We start from the raw sequence: 26,846 nt of genomic DNA on the forward strand, positions 1-26,846 counted from the left end.
AGGATAGACAATATAAACATATTTAAAATTAAAGGAATTGAAATGTACATTGTGCCTTGGTTTAGTGTCTGGAAGAGTCCTGTCTCAGTCAATTATAGATGATGTGAGAGGGCGGGTGTGTGTGTTTAGGGCACGAATGGCTTGGGGATAGAAGCTCCTCTTGAGTCTCTCTGTCCTTGCCCGGAAGATGCGGAACCTTCTACCAGATTGCAGAAGTTGGAACAGTTTGTTGCCAGGATGGGATGGGTCCTTCAGTATCTGCGCTGCTCTAGTCCGGCATCTCCTGGTGTAGGTGTCCCGAAGCGGGGGGAGAGCAATCCTGCAGCAGTGTTCTGCTGTACGGATCACTCTCTGGAGAGCTTTTTGGTCCTTCACACAGCTGTTCCCGAACCACGATGTCATGTTCTGTGTGAGGATGCTCTCCACAGCACCTGTATAGAAAATCCTGAGGATCTTTGGAGAGACCCTGAACTTCCTCAGTTGTCGTAGGTGATACAGGCGCTGCCTAGCCTTTTTGGTCTGGACCTGAATGTGGGCAGCCCATGTCAGGTCTGAGGAGATGTGGACACCAAGATACTTGAAGGACTGCACCCTCTCCACTGGAGCTCCATTGATGATAATGGGCTTGTAGTCTCTGTGCTGACCCCTTCTGAAGTCCACCACCAGCTCCTTGGTCTTGCTGACGTTCAGCTGGAGGTGGTTGTCCTGGCACCACGATGCCAGATTCTTCACTTCATCCATGTAGGCCGCCTCATTGTTGTTGGAGATGGCACCCAACACCACTGTGTCGTCAGCAAACTTCACAATGGTGTTGGAGCCATGGGTGGCCACACAGTCTGAAGTGTAGAGGGAGTAGAGCAGTGGCGAGAGGACACATCCCTGAGGTGCTCCTGTGTTGATGGTGATGCTGTTGGAGAAGCACCTGCCCACCCTCACCACCTGAGTTCTGCCAGTGAGGAAGTCCAACACCCATGCACACAGACGGCTGTTAAGTCCCAGATCCCTCAGCTTTGTGAACAGTCTGCAGGGCACTATTGTGTTAAACGCTGAACTGTAATCAACAAACAGCATTCGCACATAGTTACCCTGTTTCTTGTCCACGTGGCTGAGAGTGGTGTGTAGGACGTGGGCGATGGCATCCTCTGTGGATCTGTTGGATCTGTAGGCGAACTGCAGCGGATCTGTGGTGTCTGGGATGGAGGAGGAGATGATGTTCTTCAGCAGCCTCTCAAACACCTTCATTACTACCGAGGTCAGTGCAACTGGCCGGTAATCGTTCAGGGATGAGGGTTTGCTGTTCTTGGGCACAGGGATGATGGTGGATCTTTTGAAGCATGTGGGGACCACAGACTTCGCCAGAGACTCATTGAAGATGTAAGTGAACACACCTGCTAGCTGGTCAGCACAGCAGCGCAGCAGACGGCCGGTGATGCCGTCTGGCCCTGCCGCTTTCCTTGTGTTCACTCTCCTCAGTGCCGCTCGGACGTCATGCTCCGCGATGCTGGTCACTGGTCTCTCGCTGATGACGTCACTGTCCTCGGTAGTCAGGCGGTAGATAGCATTAGCCGCCTGGCTAACCTCGAAACGGGCGTAGAACCGATTCAGCTCGTTGGTGAATGCAGAGTCGGCGTTGATCGGCGCAGTGTCCCTGGCTTTGTAGTCCGTAATGGTGCGTAGTCCGTGCCACATACTCCGTGTGTCGCCCTGGTGGAAGCGGGACTCCACACGTTCCCGGTACCTGCGTTTGGCATCTCTCACCGCGCGCCGCACGCCGTATGAGGCCGCTTTGTAGGCGCTCATATCGCCAGTGGCGAGACCCGCGTTGTAGGAGGTGGTCCTGGCGTTTACTGCATGTAAATGTAAAAAAAAGGTGGTTTTATTTATATATGTTTATATATAAATATATGATGATGATGATGATGATGATGATTTTATTAAGCGCTTTTCGCAGACAGGCAATCACAAAGCGCTGTACACAAATATTAAAATAAACAATAAAATCAATAGACATTATATACAATGTAAAAGATCAAATGTAAATAATGTAAAAAAAATAAAATAAAATATGTAGATCAACAAAAGGCTTGTTTGAACAGAAGAGTTTTTAACTGTTTTTTAAAAGAATCCACAGAGTCAAGCAAATGTAATTGTAGTGGTAAACTGTTCCACAGCCTTGGTGCAACAGACTGAAAGGCTCTGTCCCCTTTTGTCTTCAATCGTGTACGGGGAACAACTAAGAGACTCTGAGTCTGTGAGCGGAGATGACGAGCAGTAGTGTATTTTAAAAGAAGCTTGGATAAGTAATCTGGAGCCTGGCCATTTAGTGCTCTGTATGTTAAAACAAGAATTTTAAAGCGAATTCTAAACTCTATTGGGAGCCAATGTAAAGAATATAAGATGGGAGTGATGTGAACACGCTTGGTAGAGCGAGTTAGTAATCTGGCTGCTGCGTTTTGTATTGTCTGGAGGCGAGAGAGAGATGATTTATCCAAGCTAGTAAACAGGGAATTACAGTAATCTAAGCGTGATGACACAAATGCATGAATGAGTTTTTCCAGTTCAGCTGAGGAAACCATATGTCGCAGTTTAGATATGTTTCTTAAATGATAGAGACAGGAACAAGACAAAGATTTTACATGAGAGTCAAGGCCCAGAGAAGAGTCAAATATTACTCCAAGATTTCGAATATTTGACTTGACAGATGGACAGAAAGAGGCAAGAACCTGACTGATTTTAGAATGTAGCTCAGGAGGAGCTATGATCATGGTCTCGGTCTTGTTAGTATTTAGAACAAGGTAGTTGCTTGAAAGCCAATCAGAAACCTGGGTTAAGCACTGGACTAGGGTGGACAGCCTATCCAGCTGATGAGGCTTAAAGGACATATGGAGCTGAATGTCATCAGCATAAAAATGATAAGACAGGTTGCTAAAAGATTGAATGATACTAGCTAAAGGAAGCATATAAAAAGAAAATAGTAATGGACCTAAAACTGAGCCCTGTGGGACACCACAGGTCAGGGCAGCAGTGTTAGAGGAGAACCTATCAGTCCTAACAGAGAAGGTCCTGTCTGATAAGTAGGAAGAAAACCAGTCTAGGGCAGAGCCAGATACACCAGCCAAAACCGCATAAACCCCTGGTATATGCGGTGGCCCCTAGAGACAAAGCACATACAAACTCCAAAACACATTTCTAGCATGAACTGAACTTCCAAAACAGAGCTACCTAGATCACTTAAATTACACAATTGAAAGCATGAAAGCATATGTGTATTGTTTGTGTATTTATACACAAGCATTCATATATAGTCAAATAATAATAAAAAAAAGTTCATTTACCTGTTATTACCACACACCAAATCCGGTCGTTGGTACTTGCTGGCTTGTGTAGCCACTAGGTAACAAAAGCTCAACACTGCCCCTAGCATCGTGGAGCACTTCTGTTGTGTTTTGTACGTGTTTTGAGTTTTTATGTGCTTCGGAGTTTGTACGTGTTTTGGAGTTTTTACGTGTTTTTACATGTTTTGGAGTTTGTATGTGCTTCAGGGTTTGTACGTGCTTCAGAGTTCGTACGTGATATGAAGTTTGTACGTGCTTTGTCTGTAGGGGCCACCGTAAACATACTTTTATTTATTCACTCCACATAAAATGTGATAAATAAATCATATAATACAAAAATCAATTATTCACATTTCAACTTTTAACTATTTAAATTTTCAGCTTTTTCCTTTTACAAATTTAAAGTGAAACAACACAAAACACTGCAAACCACAACACAATTAAATATAAATTATAATATGAAAACAAAAAGAACATGGACCTGCATGAATAAACTTTCTGAATCCTTTATCATCTGCAACTGAAAATAGCTGTGGATGATTACTATACCTTTCTAATGTGAGGTTGTTGTCCCTGGCTCTCTTTCTCTCTCTCTCCCTCCCGCTCTGTTCCTGTGCTACTCAGTGTAACTACCGCCCCTCCCCCCTCTTCCCAGCGTAAAGCACAAGGCTGGCATGCTGAGTGAAGTGAAAAAAAGTGCGAGAGAGAGAGGGTGAGAGAAAGAAAAAAAAAAACCCACGGCTTGCGATAAGGAGCCGGCTCGCATCGTTCACGTCAAAGAGCCGGCTCTAAGAGCCATTTTGTTCGCGACCGACCCATCACTACCCGACACACACCAACCCAACAGCATAGATAGCACAGACATAAATGCGTGATCGGATTGCAGGTGCCGCTCAAGTGAGTCCGCCTCCCCTGCAGCGGCGCTGCAGACCACCCCCGCCACACACATTAACCAGGTAAAATACATATTTAGACAGAATTTTGCAAATGTCTATTTTTCATTTTTTAGTGAAGTTTAGTTTTTTAGTGCTTTTTTTCCCAATTATTTTTTAAAAGTCAGGTCAAGGCTCCAAAAGCCCGAAGGCGATATAACAGTTTTTGTTTGCTACATGGATCATTTTAATTCATGTTGGTGTCTTTCCTTTCGTTATATTTCTTAAAGAGTTCAAAATGTGTTAATTACATAAATAAAATGTAATTTTCTCTGTAGCACTTCATGGATTTCATAAGCAACACACTTTAGTTGTTCAAACAAAGCATAAAGGTAAAAAACAATATATACAGTGTTATCTTCATTTTAGATGTCAAAAAGTATTTGCGGCTCCCAGTGTTTTCTTTTGCGTGGAAACCAGGTCCAAATGGCTCTTTCAGTGTTAAAGGTTGCTGACCCCTGGTATATATTATTGTTGGGTCTACCTTACAATATAAAGCGCTTTGAGGTGACTGTTGTTGTGATTTAGCACTGTATAAATATAATTGAATTGAACTGAGTATTTCAACGTTTACTGTAGTAATTTTTAACACTCGTATATCCATACTTCTACTACGTTTCTGTACGTTTACCACCTCTGCTATCTAGTTATAGAAGACTGAAGGAAAATTTCACTCCTATTGTTTGTTTAGATTGTGGCTAATTGGAACAAAGAAATCCCAATGAGGATATGGGCCTTGAAAATGTTTTAAACAATATGTAAGGAACAGGACTTGAGTATTAGCCAACAGTTGCTAGTTGCTAAGGACTAGGATTTAACACGCTGGACTTATAAGTCAGAACAATGAATTTAGAGATCTTTATAAGGTTTTGAGTTCAGTGTTGAGTGTTAGGATCCGTACATTTCATTTTTTAAAATGAATGCTAAACTTTGCTTAATGGAGCTTTACAGCTTTATTGGATTTCTGTTGTCACTGTATACATCATGGTAGAACCAGAGACACACATTTCATTTCTACAGTTTCTCTTATGAAAAAGTCTTGATTTGAGCTAAATACTGAATTACTTGCCGTATTGAATTGCATGGTCTCTGCTCCTAGCATGGGCATACAGATTTTCTTTCATTTTTTCACTGTTACAGATTAGCAATGTTAAGTCACTGATGGGCTCTGTTCAGAAACAAAATGTAGGACACTGGTATATACAAAGCATCAAACTTAAAATATATGAATGGCAATACTGACCAATAAGTGATTATATTATTAGTTGCTATAAGTGGCTATAAGTAAGATTTTAGATCACATAACAAACATAGGATTTTAGAAATCTTAAAAAAATATTTACGTTAATCAGTATATGGTGTTTATGATAAACAAGTTACTGTACACGTAGACTTGTCACGTCCTATGACCCTGTGTTTGTGTTTTTGGACTTTTAATTTCTGTTTTGTTTTTTGTTTTTTTTTTGTTTCCACTTCACTCATTACCTTAGTTTGCCTGTGTTCCATTATGTTGTACTGTTTTTCATGTCGTACTGTGTTACTTTGTATTATGGGGGTTTATCCAGCTATATTCAAATGGATTGCTTTGTTTTAAAACTCTGTCTTTGCATCCTGCATTTGAAGTCCTCATTCCTCACTATCACACTCCACATCATGACAGAAGGGGACTACAAGAAAAAAAGTCCAAAATACAACATAATATATACCTTGCAATACAGAATAGCACATGGGAAAACAGGCAGGCCGGGAAACTGTGGCTCAGGAGGTAGAGCCGGTCATCTACTAGTTGCAAGCTTTGTGGTTCAATCTCTGGCTGCTTCAGTCTGCATGCCAAATGTCCTTTGGCAAGACTATGCATAGATGCAGAGGTGAAAATCTAAACAATGCAAAAACTAAGAAATAAACAGAACTTGAAAGTCCAAGAGTCAGACTCTTCTTCCTGTTAAAAGAAAGTTTGTCGCTCTTTGGCGACGGTTGGAGGATAAAGTCTGATGGATCTTATGTCTTGCTTCAAGTTTCAAGCATGACTGTTAGTGTAGGTAGGGTTAGGAAAACAAATTATATTTACATTATATTTATATTGTAAAGTAATGTCTACTTTACAATATAAAGCACCTTGAGGTGACTGTTGTTGTTATTTGGCCCTGTATAAATAAAACTGAATTGTATAAATTGAAAACACAAACACTGGTCATAGGTCATTCCCATATTCTGCTTCCACGATGGAAGTTATATGTCAGTAGGATTTAGGAGATCCTCAAAGTATTACTTTCAGCACCAAACCATATCATCAGTGAAGTCAGCAGTGCTCCAGCTGCACTGTACACTATGTAAATATGTGTAGAGTGTGGCTTTCTCCTCCTAAGTTGCCTGACGTAACCAGAATCACTTCAAGGCTGACAGTCTCATTCTATGGCCTCAATGAATTCTTCCCACACCCAAGATTTTGTTTGAGCCCAAGTGCATTTTGGCTGCTGATACTTGTCAGCTGTTTTCAGTCACACAAACTAACCAAGCCCAATAACACTGCTTTTCAGGTAGATTGCTCCCTTCACAACCGCTTTCCACCATCTAGTTTGGGGATTGCCACTATGACAAGGTCAAGGTCAAGTTTTTTTTTATATAGGCACGAACCACATTGCAGCTACAGCTCTGCACAACAGTGGAAGTGCAGAACATAGTGTCCCCAGCCTTCATTGGAATGCTGTCAAAGCTCTGGGGGTTAAAGATCTCACAGGCCAGGGCTTCTGCCAGAAGCTCCCAGTCCACGCTCACTATACGTTTGGTCATGCCAGGCATGTCTACCATCCTCCCCTGCCACCTAATCCAACCTACCACTAGGTGGCAATTGATTGACAGTTCAGTTCCCCACTGCACCCACGTGTCCAGAGCCCATTGTTGCAGATATGATGATACAATTACAAAATCAATCATTGAGCAATCTAGGATGTACCCAAGTACCCAACCAGGTGGGGTACTGGCAGCTGCCCCACCTGGTTGGATGACTCCAAGACTTCTTTGCACTTTGAATATCATTCAGCACAGCTCAGATGAGACCTCCCTGTTGCCTCAGTCCCTGACTACCGCCTGACACCAGCTGCACCAAACCCCTATTATGCCTCGTGCAGATAGTGAGCACACAAGAGAACAGGCCAACGTTCCCACATAGCAAAATTGGTATGGCCCGGATCTGGCCCACACAATGTGCTTACACATGGCCCACATACTGCAAAGAATGATGGCCCTTTGGTGGCCCAGATCAGGTTTGCCAGAGGTGGCCCACACATGGGCCTGCACAAGGCCAGTTGCAGACACACACACCCCAGATGTCAGCCTGATGTGTACCTTAATCAAGCCATGTAATAACAACGTGTGCCGGAACATAATAGTGCAAAAGTAACATGACAAAACTCAGACAGTGAATGGACTGATTCTTATATAGCACTTTTCTACTCTCATGGATTACTCAAAGTGCTCTATACAACATGCCACATTCACCCAATCACACACTTTCTTTAAACGGAGTGATTCCTAACTACATTTATACTCCTGACATGCAGGCTGGAGAAGCCAGGGATTCAACCAATAACCCTTTGATTAGTAGGTGATCTGCTCTACCTCCTGAGCTACAACCACCCAGTAATAAGCATGAGTAAACCTCACTAGGTTTTGGCTAAAGTGTACACTCACAAACCTGTCAAACCTGCATTTGAAACATTGGCTACCATAGCAGTATAGTATTGTAACATGTCATTTGGGTCTTCTAACTAAAACAGGAAAATAGGAACATAAATAGTGCCATCATTGCCAGACCTTGCCCACATCTGGTTGACAGACACCCTGCCATGACACTAGTCAGTCAGAAGTGCCAGATCCGGGCCGGACCTGTTTTCTATGAGCCTGGGCCACATAAACCAAACCACAATTGGGACAGATGTGGCATGCCATCACATAAACAGTGCCATCTACGCCGGGCCTGGCCCATATCTGGATGACATACTACTTACCATGCCAGAAGTCAGCCAGCAGTGCTGGCTTGATACCAGATCCAGGCCAAACCTGTCTGCTATGTGGGTTATCTCTTTGGGTTGCCACGGCCACCAGGCATTCTCCTTTAAGTTCCCTCCCCAGGTCTACTGGCTTCTGTGAGACTGTGCGAAATAGCTTGTTTTTCCCTTAAAAATAATTCTAGGTTCCCTTAAGGTGGTTTTTCTGTAACATGCAATAGGATTGTAGCTCAAGCCCTAAATCATTAACACCTTGTCCAATGACGCTGTCACTTCCATTAGTACAAAAGATAAATTACAGATCAGGGAATGTTCTTTATAATAGACCTGGCAGGTTCATTGATTATTTGAGATATATTTTAATTAGTGTTTACTGGTTCAGTATCTTGCCAAAGGACATTTTGATATGCTGACTGGAAATGCCAGGGTGCAAACAACCTACCTCGGAATTACCAGATGACCTTTTCTTCCTGTTAGCCATAGCTGCTTATGCTATTGGCTTTAATCCTCTTCTGCCTCATCACTTGCACAAATGTATATATTAATAATTCCTTCTCTGTATCCTTTCAGACTCATTCCTCCCTTCACCGCAATAGTCACAGTTTAGATTCTCAACTTCAAACTCCTACTTTATCAGCTGTCTTCAGACATTCTTTCCTCCTCTCCTTGACTGTTGCTTCATAGTTTCTACCAGTACCCTCTTTATTAACAGTGCTGCTGGTGGCAACCAGTGCCTTGAATGATCTGGTAATCTAATCCAAGATCTATATATTTTTTTTTAAATGGGACTGTTTTTGTATCAGGATGGAAATATAGCATACATACAGGCTTAGAACCACCAAAACTGAACAAGCCTGTACAATTCCAGTTGGTAGAAAATATTTTAAAATGGCACTACCATTAAATGCAAATATGATTAAAAGGGACTCAAGACCAAGCATCAGTATGAGATGACACTGACAATGTGTGTGCAATCAGCTCCTAGTCTGGTTATGTGGAACATTATTATAGAGTAGGTACTAGTTTATTATAATAAAGGTATGCTGGTTTATAATGGATATTTATAATTGGAATTTGAGCAACTCACCATTCTAAATATATTTCATATCATTCTAAGGTATGCCATAATCAGTGTTGGGGAGTAACGGAATACATGTACCGCCGTTACGTATTTAGAATACAAAATATGAGTAACTGTATTCCGTTACAGTTACCATTTAAAAAGGTGGTATTCAGAATACAGTTACTTTGTTGAAATAAATGGATTACACTGCGGTACTTTCCTGTTTCATTTTGTCGCGGGTCAGGACTGTTTGGGTTTTGTTTGACAGCTACGTTCTTTTGTTCCAGGCGGCAGCGTTACGGTTGCCATGGTTACAGGGCGACGCTCTCTCTCTCTCTGCGACTGTGTGTTTCCTGGGTGAGAGAGCGCCTTTTCGTTGTTGTTGTTGTTGTTGTTGTGCTAAGCTAACAGGCAGAATGCTACAGGCATAGCTCTAAAGAATGTAGCATCATGTTCAGTGTAGTCCGTGCTGCAGGGAGAATGGACTGCCATACACGTTATGTGTCTGTGAGCGCTAGGAGGGAGAAAAAGGGGAGTGGAAAGGTACGAGCAGTCATCGAGCAAAAACGGGAGCTGGAAGCATGTAAATATAATAATAACCACTGCAGCCAAGAAGAGTGCCTGACGAGCCCAGTTGTAAGTAAGGTATTAAGACTCGACTGTACACTGTGTTCGTGTTTTCCTCCGAAAACAACAAGTTCCGTTGGAGCAGCCTTTCAACGCCTCTCTCTGTCTGTCGCAAGAAAAGTTGACCCACACAACAAAGTAGAGCTATTTTTTGGCTACCAGCCGACAGGGACCCCGCCGTATTATGCTGGGCTTACACTGTGCGATTTTTTCAGTCGCGCGATTGAGCTCCTGCTCAAACTGTACGATTGACTCGCAGGGGTTAGAAGTTCATAGGTCACGATGCAGGGTCTCACACTATACGGCCCGATGCTCTGATGCGACCTGAGTGCTCACACTGTGCGTCCATAAAAATGAAGGTTATAACAGAAATTCTGTCGCTCGCTCTCCCTCTCCGTCTTTCACTCACACAGACACACCACCACCATCAACTTTGCTAAATTGCTAATGAAAAACATTGGTCAGGCAGCTGTGATTGAGCAGCAGTGTCGATCCAACTATTTTCAAGGTTGTTGTGGTCGTGATAATTTTGTGAGGCCACATCGAAAGGGCTCGGATGGTTCTACAGGTTGTGCCTCCATCGCTTGTGTCCAGATCACACGCTGCACTGCCGTGCTACGCCGTCTTTTTCGCTGACATTTGTGTTTGCGCGTGCGCAGTGTGGCAAACTGCGGTGACACCCTCACGACCAAGCGATTGATGATCGGGAGCTGGTCGTGAGGTGTCAATCGCTTCTCGTTACCCCACGTATACTACACGATGCACGACGCACGATGAAGGCCAAAATCGGGCCGATCGCCAAAACGATCGCACGACTCAAAAATCGGCTCAAAATGGGCCAAAAATCGCACAGTGTGAGCCCAGCATTAGTCAGAGGTCCCTTTACTACAGTTCGGAGTCGCGGACCTTCCGTAATAGTAATAAATCACACAGCAATAGTACATTCACGTTGTTGTAAAAAGCATGATAATATTGTAGCGGGTCAGGGCTGTTCGGGGTTCTGCTTGTACAGTTATGTTTTGTGTATGTTGCCATGGTGACGGGTGACGCCCTCTCGCTGCGACGGTGTGTCCTTCCGGGGTCAGAGGGCGCCCTATGTGTGTTGTGGTTGCCGCGCTGAGCAGTTAGCTAGTGGCAGTGTGTTCTTCTGCAAATGTAATAAACGGCTGTGCTCCCTGGCTAGCTCACGGGAAGCAAGACCAAACGATACCTCCGTCTCCTCCTTGTCTGAACTCGCCACAATATATTAAGTAATCCAAAGTATTCAGAATACGTTACTGTCATTGAGTAACGTAACGGAATACGTTACAGAATACATTTTGGGGCATGTATTCTGTATTCTGTAATGGAATACATTTTAAAAGTAACCTTCCCAACACTGGCCATAATACCCATAAAGTATTACTGGTAATTTGCAAAGGCATTAACCTAGCCCTTGACATATGTCTTACCAAATTACAAAACCTCTCACTTTCACTTTTCCAGCTACTCCGAGTTTAATTATGCAATCATTTTTCATTGCTGTAACTTTTACAAAAAATCTAAAAAATGACCTAATCATTGCCATTTACTAGAATCACCCTGAAAGCTATCTCAAGTGTGAATGTTATGTTCAGATTCACACTTTTTACATAGGTGTAGATAGAGAAATCGAAAAAATTTGATGAATGATTGCAGTTGTATAAATGGGCAGGATTTGGCAGCAGTTTATTAAAAATAAAAGCTATTTAAAAAGTGCTAAATTCTACACTGGAGGTTTGAGTGACAGTCTATTTCATCCTCCATAACACACTGCTAACACCTAATATACTGAGATATCAGGGGCACTCTACTTACTTTAATTACAGAGCAAGAACAACTGGGTTTTTTTTTTAGGGTGGAATAATTGTACGGCATATATCTTCAATTACTTAAAAAAACAAGAATTGGATGCACAAGTAAAAAAATTTATTTTTTATAATCCACATGGTCAAAGGTTTACATGCGGACTCAAAACTATACAAACACTATCTTAACCCTCTGAAGTCAATAGATGTGATTTAAGAGGACCTGGCAGGAAGACAAAGCACTGCTCACTCAACTTGTATCAAAAGTGGGGCTCAAGAGACTGGTACTTTTAAATCCTAACAGTGCAGTGATGTAGATTTTAAGCCCCACACTACAAAAACATATTGAAGCCAACAAATAACCTTGCACACATTCAGTGTTATCTTTTCAAGTAATCTTTATAGATATTTGAGATTCAGGTACTGTATCTAAAACTGTTTTAGTTTGATATATACATATATAAAAGTCCCAAATTACTATGGCATTCATCTCAGTGATGAATGTAAACTTTTGACAACTGTATGAGAACCAAAAATCCATCTCTGTGTATCTCTGTTTTATAACGACAAATATAAATTTGACATACCACACAACATTCTGATTTCCATGAGTGTAGCCACCAAAACACCATATTATATAAATATTACTTCAAGATAACTGTTATGAGAAAATCGATTTCCTTTTATCTCTATTGTGTTTACAGTAATTATTATTATTTACATCCTATTAACATGCATATCAGCAGGAGGACAGACACTGGCAAGAGTTGAACTGCTAACAGCCACTGTGTTCATGTAGAAATGCGGTGAACCTGGCGGTGTTAAAGTTGAACGAGCAGGGGCTGCTGGACAAACTGAAAAACAAGTGGTGGTATGACAAGGGAGAATGCGGCAGCGGAGGAGGGGAGAGCAAGGTTAATACACACACACACACATACACTACAGCACACAACACACAGGTGACACTGGGTTATTAAATGTAAAAAGTGTAAAGAAGAAACAGAGTTACAATGCCACATGTGACATCAAACACTAGTAGCTAGCTGTAACCCCCTACAGAAATTGAAGAACAAAGAAAAACAAATACGCTAGAACTACTAGATTTAGCAGATGCAATAAGGAACCAGAACATGTAGCATTGTAGTCTGTAATGCTTCTTTTGCTGATATGTTGCCCCTGTTTGGTTGAGGTCAGGTTCAGAGCACACTTGCAGGCAGATGAGGACTTACAGATCAGGGTCAGGTGACCTCACACCAGATGGTAGCAACAGTGCAGGAGAAGAGCTGTCGATAAAGAGTTTGTGCAACTGCCCAAACTCTATTTATCAATGGCTCTGCCCTGGAGGAGTACTGCTACTGAAAAAGCAGAAAGCCTTTTCGCTGAGCACATCTCATTCTCTGTCTCCAGGGCCAAGCAGAGAGGCCCTGACAACACAAGATTTTCTTTAAGCAGCTTTGCCAAATTAAACAAGATTATTCCACAGAGTCTTTACAGACTTCCTGTTCATGGTCATGTCTAAATACTTTTAGTATTTAATATTTGACAATCAACAGACAGTGAACTTGCTAAAAGGTGTCTCATACAAAATAAAGAAAGCCATTAGACGATCTTTACATTGAAAGTAATCTTTTCAAATACTGCAATGAAAGTTTTAATGATGAATAATTAGTAGCACATGAGGGACCTGTCTTGGTGGCTAGACCAGAGTTTGAGAACCGCTGCCTCATTAATAACATAAGATAACATTGATAATGATGTTATTTATGTTATTCCCATTGAAGAGTGCCAGTAAACCTTGCCGTATTGAAACTGAATGAGCAAGGGACCCTAGACAAGATGAAAAACAAGTGGTGGTACGATAAAGGAGAATGTGGCTTCAAGGACTCCACAAATAAGGTTAGTTTTATGTCTGTGGGTCAGTCAAACACACTGTCTGTTCACACATTCAATATACACGGTAAGACTCCACAGTAGTTAGTATGGATTACTTGCAGCTTTAGGTAATGTCAAGAACAGAGACAGTTCAACAATATTCACATGTATAATGCTAACCAAAAAGTGTATTAACAGACCTTTTCTGCCCATTGAGGAAGGAACTATCTTTGAAACAAAATTTATAGGTATCAAGGAAAAGATCTGTCACTGAGGCGCTACCAGTTTGTTGTTAATCTCCTACTCCACCCTTCCCTCACTTGCAAGACATCAAAATACTCCTCCACGCAGCAACTCATTCCTAACCCATAGTGGGCAGTCCATCTATTTCCAGATGAAAATCATGACATCAGACTTGGAGGTACATCCCGATGGACACTGTCAAATGCCTTTTCAAGTCCACAAAACACATTGTTGTGTCCTTGGGCAAGATACTTCACCCGTTGCCTACTGGTGGTGGTCAGAGGGCCCGGTGGCAGCCTCGCCTCTGTCAGTGCACCCCAGGGTTGCTGTGGCTACAATGTAGCTTGCCATCACCAGTGTGTGAATGTGTGTGTGAATGGGTGGATGACTGAATGTGTGAAGCGCTTTGGGGTCCTTAGGGACTAGTAAAGCGCTATACAAATACAGGCCATTTTATTTTCCCTTTTTATTGCCGTGACACACACAGTTTCTTTGTCGTTTTTCCCGGCTCAGCACCTATGCGTGCAGCTTTCCAGCTGGAAAAGAGAGCTCATTGACTAAAACACCACACACCTGTGCCACCCCTCTCCTGCAGCTGAGCCATGGACCACACCTCCGCCACACACCACCACCGCCCAACTGAGGCTGGGGAGCCATCCGGCTGAACCATCAGGCACTCCTTTTCCTTCCAGCTGATGTAGGGTACGGGCCGGTCGACCCTCCTTGCCTGCTGGGACAAAACGGCCCCCAGCGCTCTGTTTGAGGCATCAGTCTGCAGAAGAAAAGGGATAGAAAAGTTTGGAGTGTGGAGCAGTGGCTCCCCACAGAGATATTTTTTCACCTGCACAAACGCCTAGCACAGCCGTGTCCACTGGACCAGATCTTGAGCACCCTTTCGGGTGAGATTAGTCAAGAGGCTGGTCAGGTCAAAAAACCCGGGCACAAACCAGTGATAGTAACCTGTCAGCCCCAGGAACCGTCTCACTTCTTTTTTTGTCTTGGGGCGCAGGCAGGGTGCAGTAGCTGCTGTCTTTTCCGCCTGTGGACGCACCTGCCTGGCTCCCATGTGGTACCCCAGATACTGTACCTCCCTCTGTCCAACTGCACACTTCTTCGGGTTGGCTGTGAGTCCCACCTGCCTCAGGGACTCCAGGACCACTGCCACCCACTGCACATGCTCCGCCCAGGTGTCACTGTAGATGATAACATCATCCAGGTAGGCGGCAGCATTGCAGCGTGCAGCCACAGCACCCAGTCCATGAGGTGCTGATATATGGCCGGGGCCCAAACAAGCCAAAAAGAAGTGTACCGAACTGGCAAAAACCAGTTTGCCTCTTATCTGCAGATAAGAGAAACTGTGAGTAGCCCTTGGTTAAATTCAGTGTCATGAAAAAACGGGCCGTGCCCAACTGGTCCAGGGGCTCGTCAACCCAGGGGATGGGTTAAGGATCAAAGCATGACACTTTATTCATCTTTTGATAGTCAACACAGAACCATATAGACCCATCTTTCTTCACTACAAGAACTATGAGGCTACACCAGGTGCTGTTTGGCTTTTCTATTACTCCCATTTTTAGCATTTCAGCCAATTCCATCTGAACAATTTGTCTTTTATGTTCAGGAAGCCTGTAGGGTCATGAATGCACTGTCACGCCAGGTTGTGTTTCAAAATGATGCTTGATGAGAGACGTACAGCTGGTCAGGGGGGAGAACATGTCTGCAAAGCACTGGTGCAATGTGGCAACATCAGCTCTCTGGGCCTGTATGAGATGGTCGTTGCAATGGAGGGAGGTGGGAATGGTGCAATTTGGTACTTCCTGCCCCAACTTATCTCTCTCCTTGACCCGGCTCACCAGAGACGCAGTTTCAGTCTCTCTCCATGCTTTAAGGAGGTTGAGATGACAAATCTGTGTGGCCCCCTCTCTGTCCAACCGCGAGACCTCATAGTCAACGTTCCCCATTCGCTGTGTGACCACAAAGGGCCCTTACCACTTGGTGAGTAGTTTAGAGCTAGAAGAAGGTAGTAATACAAGCACTTTGTCTCCCTGGTGAAAATTGCCTGGCCACTTTGTTATACAGATGCTGCTGACGTTGCTGGACCTTCCTCCCAGCGTTCATTAATTAGGTTGAGCACCCCACACGGCTTCCTGGCAAACAGTAGTTCAAAGGGAGAAAATCCCATGGTGGCCTGGGGCACCTCCCGCACTGCAAATAGCAGAGGGTCTAACCAGTGATCCCAATTGTGTTCATCCTCATGTATGAACTTCAGAATCATGGACTTTAAAGTCTTATTCAGCCACTCCACCAGCCCATCAGTCTGAGGGTGGTAGACGCTTTTCTGAATAGATTTAATGCCCCATGATTTGTACAGTTTCTTCAGTGTGCAAGACATGAACCACATGCCTTGGTCAGTCAGTATTTCTTTCGGAATACGGACTCGGGAGATGACCTGAAACAGTGCCTGCACCACACTCTTTGCAGTGATGGTTTGCAACGACACTGTTTCTGGGTGTTTCTGGCATTGCATAATCAACTAGAACCAATACAAAGTGATAGCCACTTGCACTCCGGTGAAATGGCCCGATGAGGTCCATGCCAATACTTTCAAATGGGACCTCCAACAATGGTAGGGGTTCGCAAAGTCACTTTTGGTATGGCTGGCTGGTTAATGAGTTGGTATTCCGGACAAGATGCGCACCAGCGGTGCACATCCTCTCGGATACCTGGCCCATAAAATTGGGTCATAATTTGCTCCAGAGTCTTGTCAAATCCCATATGCCCTGTCTTAGGGTTATAGTGAGCTGCCTGGAAAATCATTTCTCGGCGGCTTTGTGGTACCAACAACTGGGTGTGTGTCTCCTCCGTGCGAGTGTCACGACTCACTCGATATAGCCTGTCTTCTAACAATAAACAATGTCCCGCCCTCCATGGCTAGGGTGCAGCGCCAGCCCCTTCCGGGCCCTGGGAAGGCAGAATGGAGAGAAAGAGGTTACTGGGGTGCAGTGTAGGGGGCCCTCCACTGGAGCAGTTGCTGGAACCCATCGCCTCAGCACTGTCACAGGGGCCTGTGTCCCTGTTGGCTGTCTGGCCCCTCCGCTCTGGCTGCCAGCAAAATGGACAGCCACCCCCACACTCGCGGACTGGTGGCAATGCACCCACCGCTATGTGTCTGCAGACAGCCCTTTTCCATGGACTGCTCCTGCACAACTTTCCCTAGCATGTGGGCCTCCCCTTCTGGACTTCCCGGGCTGTAGCCACCTCGCCGACGCATCATGCAGGTTCCAGGCCCAGGCAAACGGTTGCTCCTCCTCCGTCATCCGGCAGGCCTGGAATCTGCAGTGGCTGCACAGGTGGCATGGCTTGCGGGTCCGACATGTCAACAGGGTTTTTGGCACCAGTGTGAAAATGGACCAAAAGTGGACACACTGTTTATTATTTTTATTTTCCCTTTTTATTGCTGTGACACACACTGCTGACAATTTCTTTGTTGTTATTCTGGCTCGGCACCCATGGGCGCAGCTTTACAGCTGCACTCTGACACACCTCTCCACTCTCTGCTCCGGCTTCACTAAATCACACAGGAAGAGAGAAAGAGCTCAATAACTAAAATAAAACACACCTGTGCCACCAACCTCCCTGTCACTGCCCCTTGAGCTCACTGCTCCACCCCTCCCCTGCAGCTGAGCCATGGACCACACTTCTGCATGTATTCTGTTTAATTGGGCAAATTCCCATGTCTGCTGCAATTTCCACAAGAGGAGAACTGCTCTGATGTTCCACAACCAGAAAGCTGAGAAGTTGATACCCCTTGAAGTTTTACCACAACTACCAGTCCCTTTTCTTAAAAAGAGGAACCATCACTCTAGTTTGCCAATCCAGAGGTACCACCCCAGACCTTCACAGTGTTAAAGAGGCATATCAACCAACTCTGGGCCAAAATGGCAAGAGCCTTGAGGAACACAGAGTGAACAGATTGGTTGTGGTCTCTCTGGGTGCAGGGCCCAAGTGATGTGCAAGTTGTTCCCCTCATCCACCAATTACCTTATGACAATAGTTCCCGACAGCTGCTTTAGCCTTAGATGAATAATACTGTCCATTCAAACACTGTACCCAGCCTGCCTTGGAATGCTGCTGTGGGAGTTGAAGATCTCACAGATCTGGGTTGTAGCCAGCTCACTCAGTGTATTTTATTGTGCAGCTGATGTGTCTGGCTTCTTCCCCCGCTACGTGATCCAACTGACTACCAGATACTAAACAGTTACAGGTTCCTCTCTTCATCCAAGTGTTCAATACATATAGCTGGTTTTAGAACCTAAGATGTACAAGTTACGTGATTAGGTGAGTCCAACTCAACCTCATGTCTCTCTCAACTTCATGGACAAGCTCAAGGTCCTTCCCCTTTAAAGAGGTCAGATTCCATGTCCCTGTAGCCAAATTTGAAAGCTAAATTTCAGAACATCAGGGCCTCTACTTTCCCAACACCCCAGCCATTACCATACATACCATACATTGCAGGCTCTTTGTTCTCAGGCTCTTGCCCTCGCTCCACTGTGGAGCTCAAGAAAGGTAACTTGGGCCCTTGGTTTTTCAATCATCATAAGACTGTTCTGAATTGCTCTTAGTCTAGCCTCTCACCCAGGATCCTACGAGGTGCCATCGGCCCTAGAAACATAGCTTCCAGGATCACTAGGGCATACAAACCTCTCCAACATGGTAACGTAAAAAAATCAAAGGAGGGGGTGACAGATAAAATTTATTTCTGTTATCATTATTTAGTATTGTGAAGCTTGTCCCAGTTCCTGACCTTTTTGACACCAAGGTTGCAATAATCACTTTGAAATATTCTAATAATCTGAGATCCTGACTTTTTGATTTTCATTAACTTGAGGCCATAATCATTGAAAATAAAACAAAAAAGGCTTGAAATGTTTCTTATATGCAGAGATACAGAATGATTAAGGTTGAAGACAGTGTTCTACATGTAAAGTTTTAATCTAGGTCATTTATAATATATTTAGCTTGACTGATTTAGGTTCAGTTTGAGTCTACTTTTGAGTAGACCTTCCCAGTAAATAAAGTTAGCTATTAATATAAGAGCATGCCGCTAGAACTTTCTCTGGGGTTTCTGATGATTTTTCTTCCTTGTGTGTGTGTGTGTGTGTGTGTGTGTGTGTGTGTGTGTGTGTGTGTGTGTGTGTGTGTGTGTGTGCATACTAGGAGAAGACCAGCGCACTCTCTCTTAGTAATGTAGCAGGAGTCTTCTACATCCTGGTTGGAGGTCTGGGATTAGCCATGATGGTGGCACTGGTCGAGTTTTGCTACAAGAGTCGTGCAGAAGCCAAAAAAATGAAGGTATATGATCTTTAGAAGTACAAGCTGAATTTGAATTTCAATCTTAAACAATAATATAAGATTATATATTAACAATGTTGAAATAAAGTTTATTGAGGATTCTCACTAAAAACATGATGTGAAACATGATGGAATTAATCCTCCACAAACAGAAAGGTCTTACGGTTAATGAATCGTGAAAGTGATAACAGTTGTTAAGATTCAATATTGAGGAAGGGTACAAGAGGTGATCGAAGAATAACCACACCGATCCGGCCGGGTGAAGTCAAACGATGATTTTAATGAATACACGCGTGGGAAGAAAACTCTGTACGCAGACAGGAAGTAGTCTTCGACTTACTCAAAGCATGAACAGATATTTTATAGCATCAGGGTTTATTTACTGACGCCCCTTCATACGTCACAGACACATTTTATACATAGATCAGATCAACATCATCATGACTTTTCACCCAGAAAATCATCTCCTATTTTCATGGCTTGGTACTTTCCGTTCTTATCTTAAAATGAATTGTTCCTCTTTCTTGTCGAGACAACAAGAAACGGTTCCTCTTTTACCGAGACAATTTTGTAGTTACAACCAAACATAACTAACCTCTTCCTCTAAATAAATCTAATTTAAAGTGTGTGTGTGTGTGTGTGTTGACCTCACATGCTCTTTCTCAATTCACCTGTTGCACTTCTGACCTTTTACCAGACCAGAAGCTCACTGAGACTATGTGTATGTCTTCTACTAAATAAATGTTTTAATCAAGAACCTCTACTAAAACCTTAATATAAAATGATCTGATCTTAAGGCCTTCTTAAAGCTATCTGTTACATTGTTAAAGTCTCGTCTTAGCCTGCGGCTCAAAATAACTTCCTGGTTTCACTTCTGCATACAACTTCCTGTCAGCCTGCAACTCAGTCTTTCTGAAAGAGACACTGTTTAAACCTTGGAATGCAATATCCATGCTGCAAATTATATTATTAATGCAATAACAATTATTTAACAATAGCAGTAAAATAATTTCCCTCCTCGACACTCCCCCTTTTGACCTCTGAAAACCAGAGGTCACAATACATTGTGTCCTCACGCAGACCCTTCTCTGGTGGTCTCGAACCTCGAGATCTCCAGGATCCTCGCCCCTCCTGTGGTCGCCGAGATCAGTCTTCTGCAAAGGAAACAAAACACCTTTTCTTGCATCTCCCTAACTTATCCTATCTGGGACTCTTTAATTAAAAGCATGATCCTAATTATGCTCTTAACTTATTGACTTGTATTTATGTATACTCTTCAACGTTACTCATCACTTTAAAATCCCTTTAAGCGCTGGTTTCACGTCCGGTTGCTCGCTCTATTTTTCCCTTATCTGATCATCAATATCCTGTGCACAAGTTGTCGCTGCTGCAAGTTAATCTACTCCAAAAGAAAACAACCACTTTAATCAATTAAGTTTAAGCATATAAGCAATTACTCCTGTATACATTTCCTCATAGCTAAATACTGCCTTGAAACAACTCCTATGTGTTAACACTAACTTCATTTTAAAACCTCACATTTCCTATGTTATAATCCATTTTGGTATAGCCTTTTTATTTCATTTTGCTCCCTTTAATGTAACAATACCTCCTAATTCTAGTTTATCAGACTTAACCAAAATATATGCTTTCCTTCCTCTTTGGTCCTTCTTTAAGTTCAGTTAAAAGCTAAATGAATTTAAGGCCTTTTGCCTGGAATCAATACTGTCATGTGTGTTTCTTAACTCTGTGTCTGTAAGCGTGTGCAATCCTTCATGAACTCATATTATCCTCACAGTAGATTGGCTAATCATAGCGCTAGCCAAAGGCTCGTGACCCTCCAGAGACAAATTTGAGCCACAACTCCTTTAAAAGCACAAAATGCAATATGTATAAAAATCATTTCTATTTATAAGCTCCCCCTTTTATCCTAAAAATACCTCCTATATAATATCTGTATGTGTAAGCCTACATTATAACCACTACTTCTAGAAATCAAAAATCAAAGCTGTTCTACCCCTTCAACCCTCACTAATTTTCCCTCTAAGATTTATTCACAGCTTTGAAAAACCGGCATTGTATCTTCTAAACAGGATTCAGTTCTGTCATGGTCCTGGGCCATGTTGGCCCAGTATTCTTGGTTCCTTGTATTTTCGCTCCTTATTTAGGCCAGGTTTTCTGAGGTGTCCTATTGTGGTGTTCCCTAAGTATTTTTCCTTTGTGACTCTTACCCCCTTGTGCCCCTCTGTGTATTTATGAGCTCTCGTCTCTCTTTGTGTTTATTCCATGTTTCCCCCAGCCTGTTATGTCTGTGTTCTCCCCGTACTTTTTCTCCTCCTGTCTGAACCTCTGTGTACTTCCTGTTTTACTTTGACAGTCTCTCGTCAGTATGCGTAATGTTGTGTTCACTCCTGCCCTGTCTCGTTATGTTTATCAGTGTCACCTGTGTTCCCCACCTGTGTGTAATCTCCCTATGTTCTCTGGGTGTATTTAAGTTGTGTCTTCTGTTATGGTAGTTGCTGGTTTGTCTGTGTTGTTTCCCCTCGGTCTCCCTGCGTCTCGTTTCTGGTTTGTGTTATTAGCTTACCCAGTTTAGGTTTCCGGTTTCTTGTTTTTCCACCAGTGCTGTTTTGTGCCCACCGTTGTAAATAAATATTCACCTGCACCAGAGGTGCCGCCTTTTGGGTCCTTTTCTACAACTCCACACGGCTTGCCTCGCAAACCGTGACAAGTTCACTTTTAATCCTTTAACCTTAACTTAAAAATAACAGTTTCAGTTTTACCATATCCAAATGATCAAAACCCAAAAGGTCCTAAAATGATCCTAAATTATTAAACAATTAAATTATTAAACCCTAAACCCCCCTTTATCTTGATACATTTCATGTGTCAAGATACTATACAAAACTTAAAAATGCTCAGTTTCCCCACTCATGATCCAATCTATGTCATAAAAACAAACTTAAAACAGAACAGTTATCAGTCATGTGTTTCTTCAAACAATGATAACTGAGTTACATCAAAAAATATTTCCCCTTTAGCATTTGGCATTCTCCCAACAATATACTATAATCCCATAATCTAACCCCAGTCAACAAAACAAAAATTTTTCTGGTAAAAGCAAATTGTTTATCCACATTTATTCATCCTCACCTTCATCCAGTCACACATTCACTCACATGCAGTCACACCATGTATTTGCTGATAGTGGAGCCTCCCGCATGATCAGATACTCCACCCTCAGCAAAATGAGCTCCGTCATTTTTTATTTTCCATAGGAAAATATTTCTTTATGCTTTTGGACTGGATTGACTCGCATAAAATCCTTTTTACAGGGACTTACGACCTGAATTGTCCCCAGGTAGCTCTCCTCAGCCAATTGTAATCTGGAAAGCCCCCTTATATTTGCTCCTCCCGATAATTTTCAGCGCCGTTATTCACTGTTGCAGGCCTGCTTAAAACAGAAATGAAAAAAAATAGAGCTGATTGTTAGCTCATAAAAACAAAACAAAATCACCTGACAGGTTTTCTTTAAGTGCACTGTTATAAAATAATGGGCCCAATTTTTTTAGACATGTCCATGTTTCCTAAAACTCCCTCTATTAAAAACAAAACAACAACAACAACCTACCTGACAGAATCAACCCATCACCACAACAACCTTAAACACACAAATCTTGCCACCACATAATTTCACCTCCTCAATACACCAAAAGTCTCATTAAAACCACTCAATTTGCACACAAAAATCACCCCCTTATACTCTTAAATTCAGCATAAGACCCCTTACGACATCATATAATCACTAAACTATAAATTTCCTACCCCAATCTGCACTTCTCGTCTCTGCTATGCTTCCTCTTCCTGAAAGTCACAGTCACACACACACTCAGGAAGTTCTTTCGTCACCACACACTCCAGCTAATTTGCATACTGAATCATCTCTCAAGAAGCTGTAACAACAGAAACATATGTTTAAACATTCCCAACTCATTAAATCATTTTATTTCTTCCAACAGTGATCACTAGTGTTGATCACTCAGTACGAGAGCACTCCTAAGTCACTCTTTTTTAAAACTACTTTAATCCCTTTTTCGTTTTCATAACTCCCTTTGTCATATGGCTTATTCTATTCCTCAATTACAAACTCAAATGTATTTTATTAAGCATTCACACCCTTGTATCATTCATACAAAATAGCAAGCTGTTCTTCATTGCCTATGTTTGTGTTCTTAGCCAGGTTTAATCAGTGTCTATGCATTAAACTCCATGAGCTTGTCTTGTCTTTATAAGTTTAATGCATTTCCTATTTGTGTGTGTGAATTTGCATATGGTGCTTTTACAGTGTGTCAGACTCCTTCATAATTTTGCCTTTAAACAGTCAATTTTCTCCTCCCCAACTTTACTAACCCAAATTCTGATTTCCTACCTTAAATAGCAGCATTCCTTGTCCTCAGCCAGAAGGTAGGGCTCCACTTGCCACTTTCCACCTCCACCCTAGCCCAGCGGTCTTACCCGTCAGGTCCGAGAGTATTCGTGACTGTGCCTGCCTTAGGTTGTCCCAGGGTTTCGAGGTGGGATCTTACCCGTCATGGGCTATCCAGCCTTCCATACTCGCCTGATACGGGGCCCAAGTGGGCAGGGGAGGGAACACACTGGCTCTGGGAATTAAAGGAATGTAAGCTGCTTCCTTCACTGCATCTTATGTTAAACTATCTCTATAATAAGCTATCTCAATTCTGACTCCTTCCTAGAATAATTTCACATATGGCACTTTGTGTATGTGTGTTTTCTATTCATTAATGTAATTGTCAGTTATTTTCTCTCTTCATTTTACTTTATTTATCTGTTTGTTTGTAACGTTCTACTTTAGTTCTACTAAACCTTGATGTAAAAAACAATACTCCCTTATTTCACGCACACACTCTGCATTTTGCCTACGCACACACTTCTCTCTCAGACTTCCTCTGTTCACACATCACCTTGCACTCACTCTACTATCAACTTTCATAGTGTTATTATTATTTAGTATTTTGTACACCTCACACAGAATCATTCAAATCGAGTACTCACAGCATTCACATCACAACCTTCAACTTTCACTTTCGATCCTGCAAGACGCAGAGATGGACATCTCCTTCACCTAACATAAAACTAAATTACCATATCAACATACAATTACTGAAATTCAAACTCAAATACACCATCTGTTTTAATAAAGTCAAAGAGTAAACAGGTGTACCAAGTGTATGTACTTATGTGTTTTAAACTGAAAGAAAAAGAAACTCAAACTCTCATAACATCACTCATGCATCTCTTAAATTAAAAACACTTTCAAACTTTAAAACCTCCTACTTTACATCACCAAAGAAATACCTCTCACACCTTCATTCATCATTCAAAACCTTCTAGTCACCGCATTCACACTTAAACTGTGACTAGAGTTGAAGAATATAACTCAAAACACAATTTCCTAAGAGTATTTTAGACATGCTTGTCATAATCAAAAAAGCAAGTAAAAAACAAACAAACAAAAAATTGAAACCTCCATTAATTCTCACCGCACACACAAGAAATTGAAAAAATAAAACCCACCAGCAGCTAATGCTGGAGAACAGTTACTACTGAAAGTCATGTGTTAGTCTTAAGTATATACAGTGCACTCAATATATTTATATATCTACATCCAAACTCAGTCAATTACTATACATCCACTACGGCAACTCAAAACTTTATTTATAGTCCTTTGCTAAACATAAATGGCATTTTAAACACACACTCAACACTGTTTGCAGCAGTATTTGTAAAACCAACTGTGGCTTAAACAGTTCACTGCTTACTCATTTGCATTTTCACTCACACACACACCTCCAAAAATAGCAGCAGGCAGTCAGTGCATTACTGACTCGACACACAGAGATCTCTTATTACAAAGACGTCTTATATTTACAACTACTGTCAGATCTGTCAGCTTTAGCGCCTAACCAATTTCGACAAATTTAAAATAACCGCCCACCAATTAACCAGTATCAAGACTTTAACTGTTTCTGGCCTCATTTCTAAAATCCCTAACTCAATTTAAAAGCGTCAACCAACCCAAACTTTGCCTGAAGCTCTATTTTTGGCATTTCACAGCCAAGGCTTACCTCGAAGTGTTGAGTTAAAGTTACACGCCCGAAGACCAACTTCTCCTGTCCAAAAAAGCGCAGATACCGTTGCAAACGGTAAGGAGACTCCAACTCCTAGCTTAATTCCGGGATGCCCTGTACCCCACAGCTAAACCACACTGAACTAACCCTCTTCGCCGAGAGGTCAATGTCGCGCGTCCACGACAAGGAGGGAGCGTAACCTCCGGGCTCTGCACTTCCTAGCAGACTCGAACTGCCGTTCTAGAATAATTTAGAATATTTTGAAACAACAATCAACACCCGAAACAAGTGTATAACTGAGGCAGGTGCAACCTAGTGGCCAATTTGACCGCTCAGGTCCACTCTTATGACCAAATTTGGACTCTAACCAACACAATAACCAATTCCCTACCAACTACTTGAGACTCTAACTCAATTTCTTTGGGACTTCAACCCATTATTTAAACTTTTCTTATCAGACTCTTAACTACTTTCATTTCTTCTTAGCAGAACTCTAACTGCTTCAACTCATGAGATTTTCATCAAAATCAAAACAGACATCCACCAGTAACTTCAGTGAGTAGACTTAAATTTTATCATGTCCAATTTGGCACACTTTGGAAATAATTCAACAGGTAGTGCCTTACCTTTTGGATAAGCCGGCTTATGCCCACTCACTTAGACCACTGGAACTCATGTCTGCCCGTCAGACCACCCAAGACCACCAAATTTCTCCATCTAAACCTCCAACTCTCCTTCCCCAATAACCGGACGAAGCCCCCAAATGTTAAGATTCAATATTGAGGAAGGGTACAAGAGGTGATCGAAGAATAACCACACCGATCCGGCCGGGTGAAGTCAAACGATGATTTTAATGAATACACGCGTGGGAAGAAAACTCTGTACGCAGACAGGAAGTAGTCTTCGACTTACTCAAAGCATGAACAGATATTTTATAGCATCAGGGTTTATTTACTGACGCCCCTTCATACGTCACAGACACATTTTATACATAGATCAGATCAACATCATCATGACTTTTCACCCAGAAAATCATCTCCTATTTTCATGGCTTGGTACTTTCCGTTCTTATCTTAAAATGAATTGTTCCTCTTTCTTGTCGAGACAACAAGAAACGGTTCCTCTTTTACCGAGACAATTTTGTAGTTACAACCAAACATAACTAACCTCTTCCTCTAAATAAATCTAATTTAAAGTGTGTGTGTGTGTGTGTGTTGACCTCACATGCTCTTTCTCAATTCACCTGTTGCACTTCTGACCTTTTACCAGACCAGAAGCTCACTGAGACTATGTGTATGTCTTCTACTAAATAAATGTTTTAATCAAGAACCTCTACTAAAACCTTAATATAAAATGATCTGATCTTAAGGCCTTCTTAAAGCTATCTGTTACATTGTTAAAGTCTCGTCTTAGCCTGCGGCTCAAAATAACTTCCTGGTT

General features: G+C 42.3%; 1 protein-coding gene across 4 annotated transcripts in view; it reads left to right on the top strand.

The window, feature by feature from the left end:
* Positions 1-26,846, top strand: part of LOC113024706 (glutamate receptor 2-like) — a 122,872-nt gene that overhangs the window by 73,005 nt on the left and 23,021 nt on the right. For 2 of the 4 annotated variants that reach the window (XM_026171986.1, XM_026171985.1), the window contains exons 17-18: positions 12,590-12,704; positions 19,123-19,257. In XM_026171986.1, the coding sequence (XP_026027771.1) occupies positions 12,590-12,704; positions 19,123-19,257 (250 nt within the window). Of the gene's footprint in view, positions 1-12,589; positions 12,705-13,571; positions 13,666-19,122; positions 19,258-26,846 lie in introns of those variants that run through there. The other 2 variants (XM_026171988.1, XM_026171987.1) reach the window with 2 other exon arrangements.

The sequence above is a fragment of the Astatotilapia calliptera genome, chromosome 6 (genome assembly GCF_900246225.1).
Source record: "Astatotilapia calliptera chromosome 6, fAstCal1.2, whole genome shotgun sequence".
Lineage (NCBI taxonomy): Eukaryota > Metazoa > Chordata > Actinopteri > Cichliformes > Cichlidae > Astatotilapia > Astatotilapia calliptera.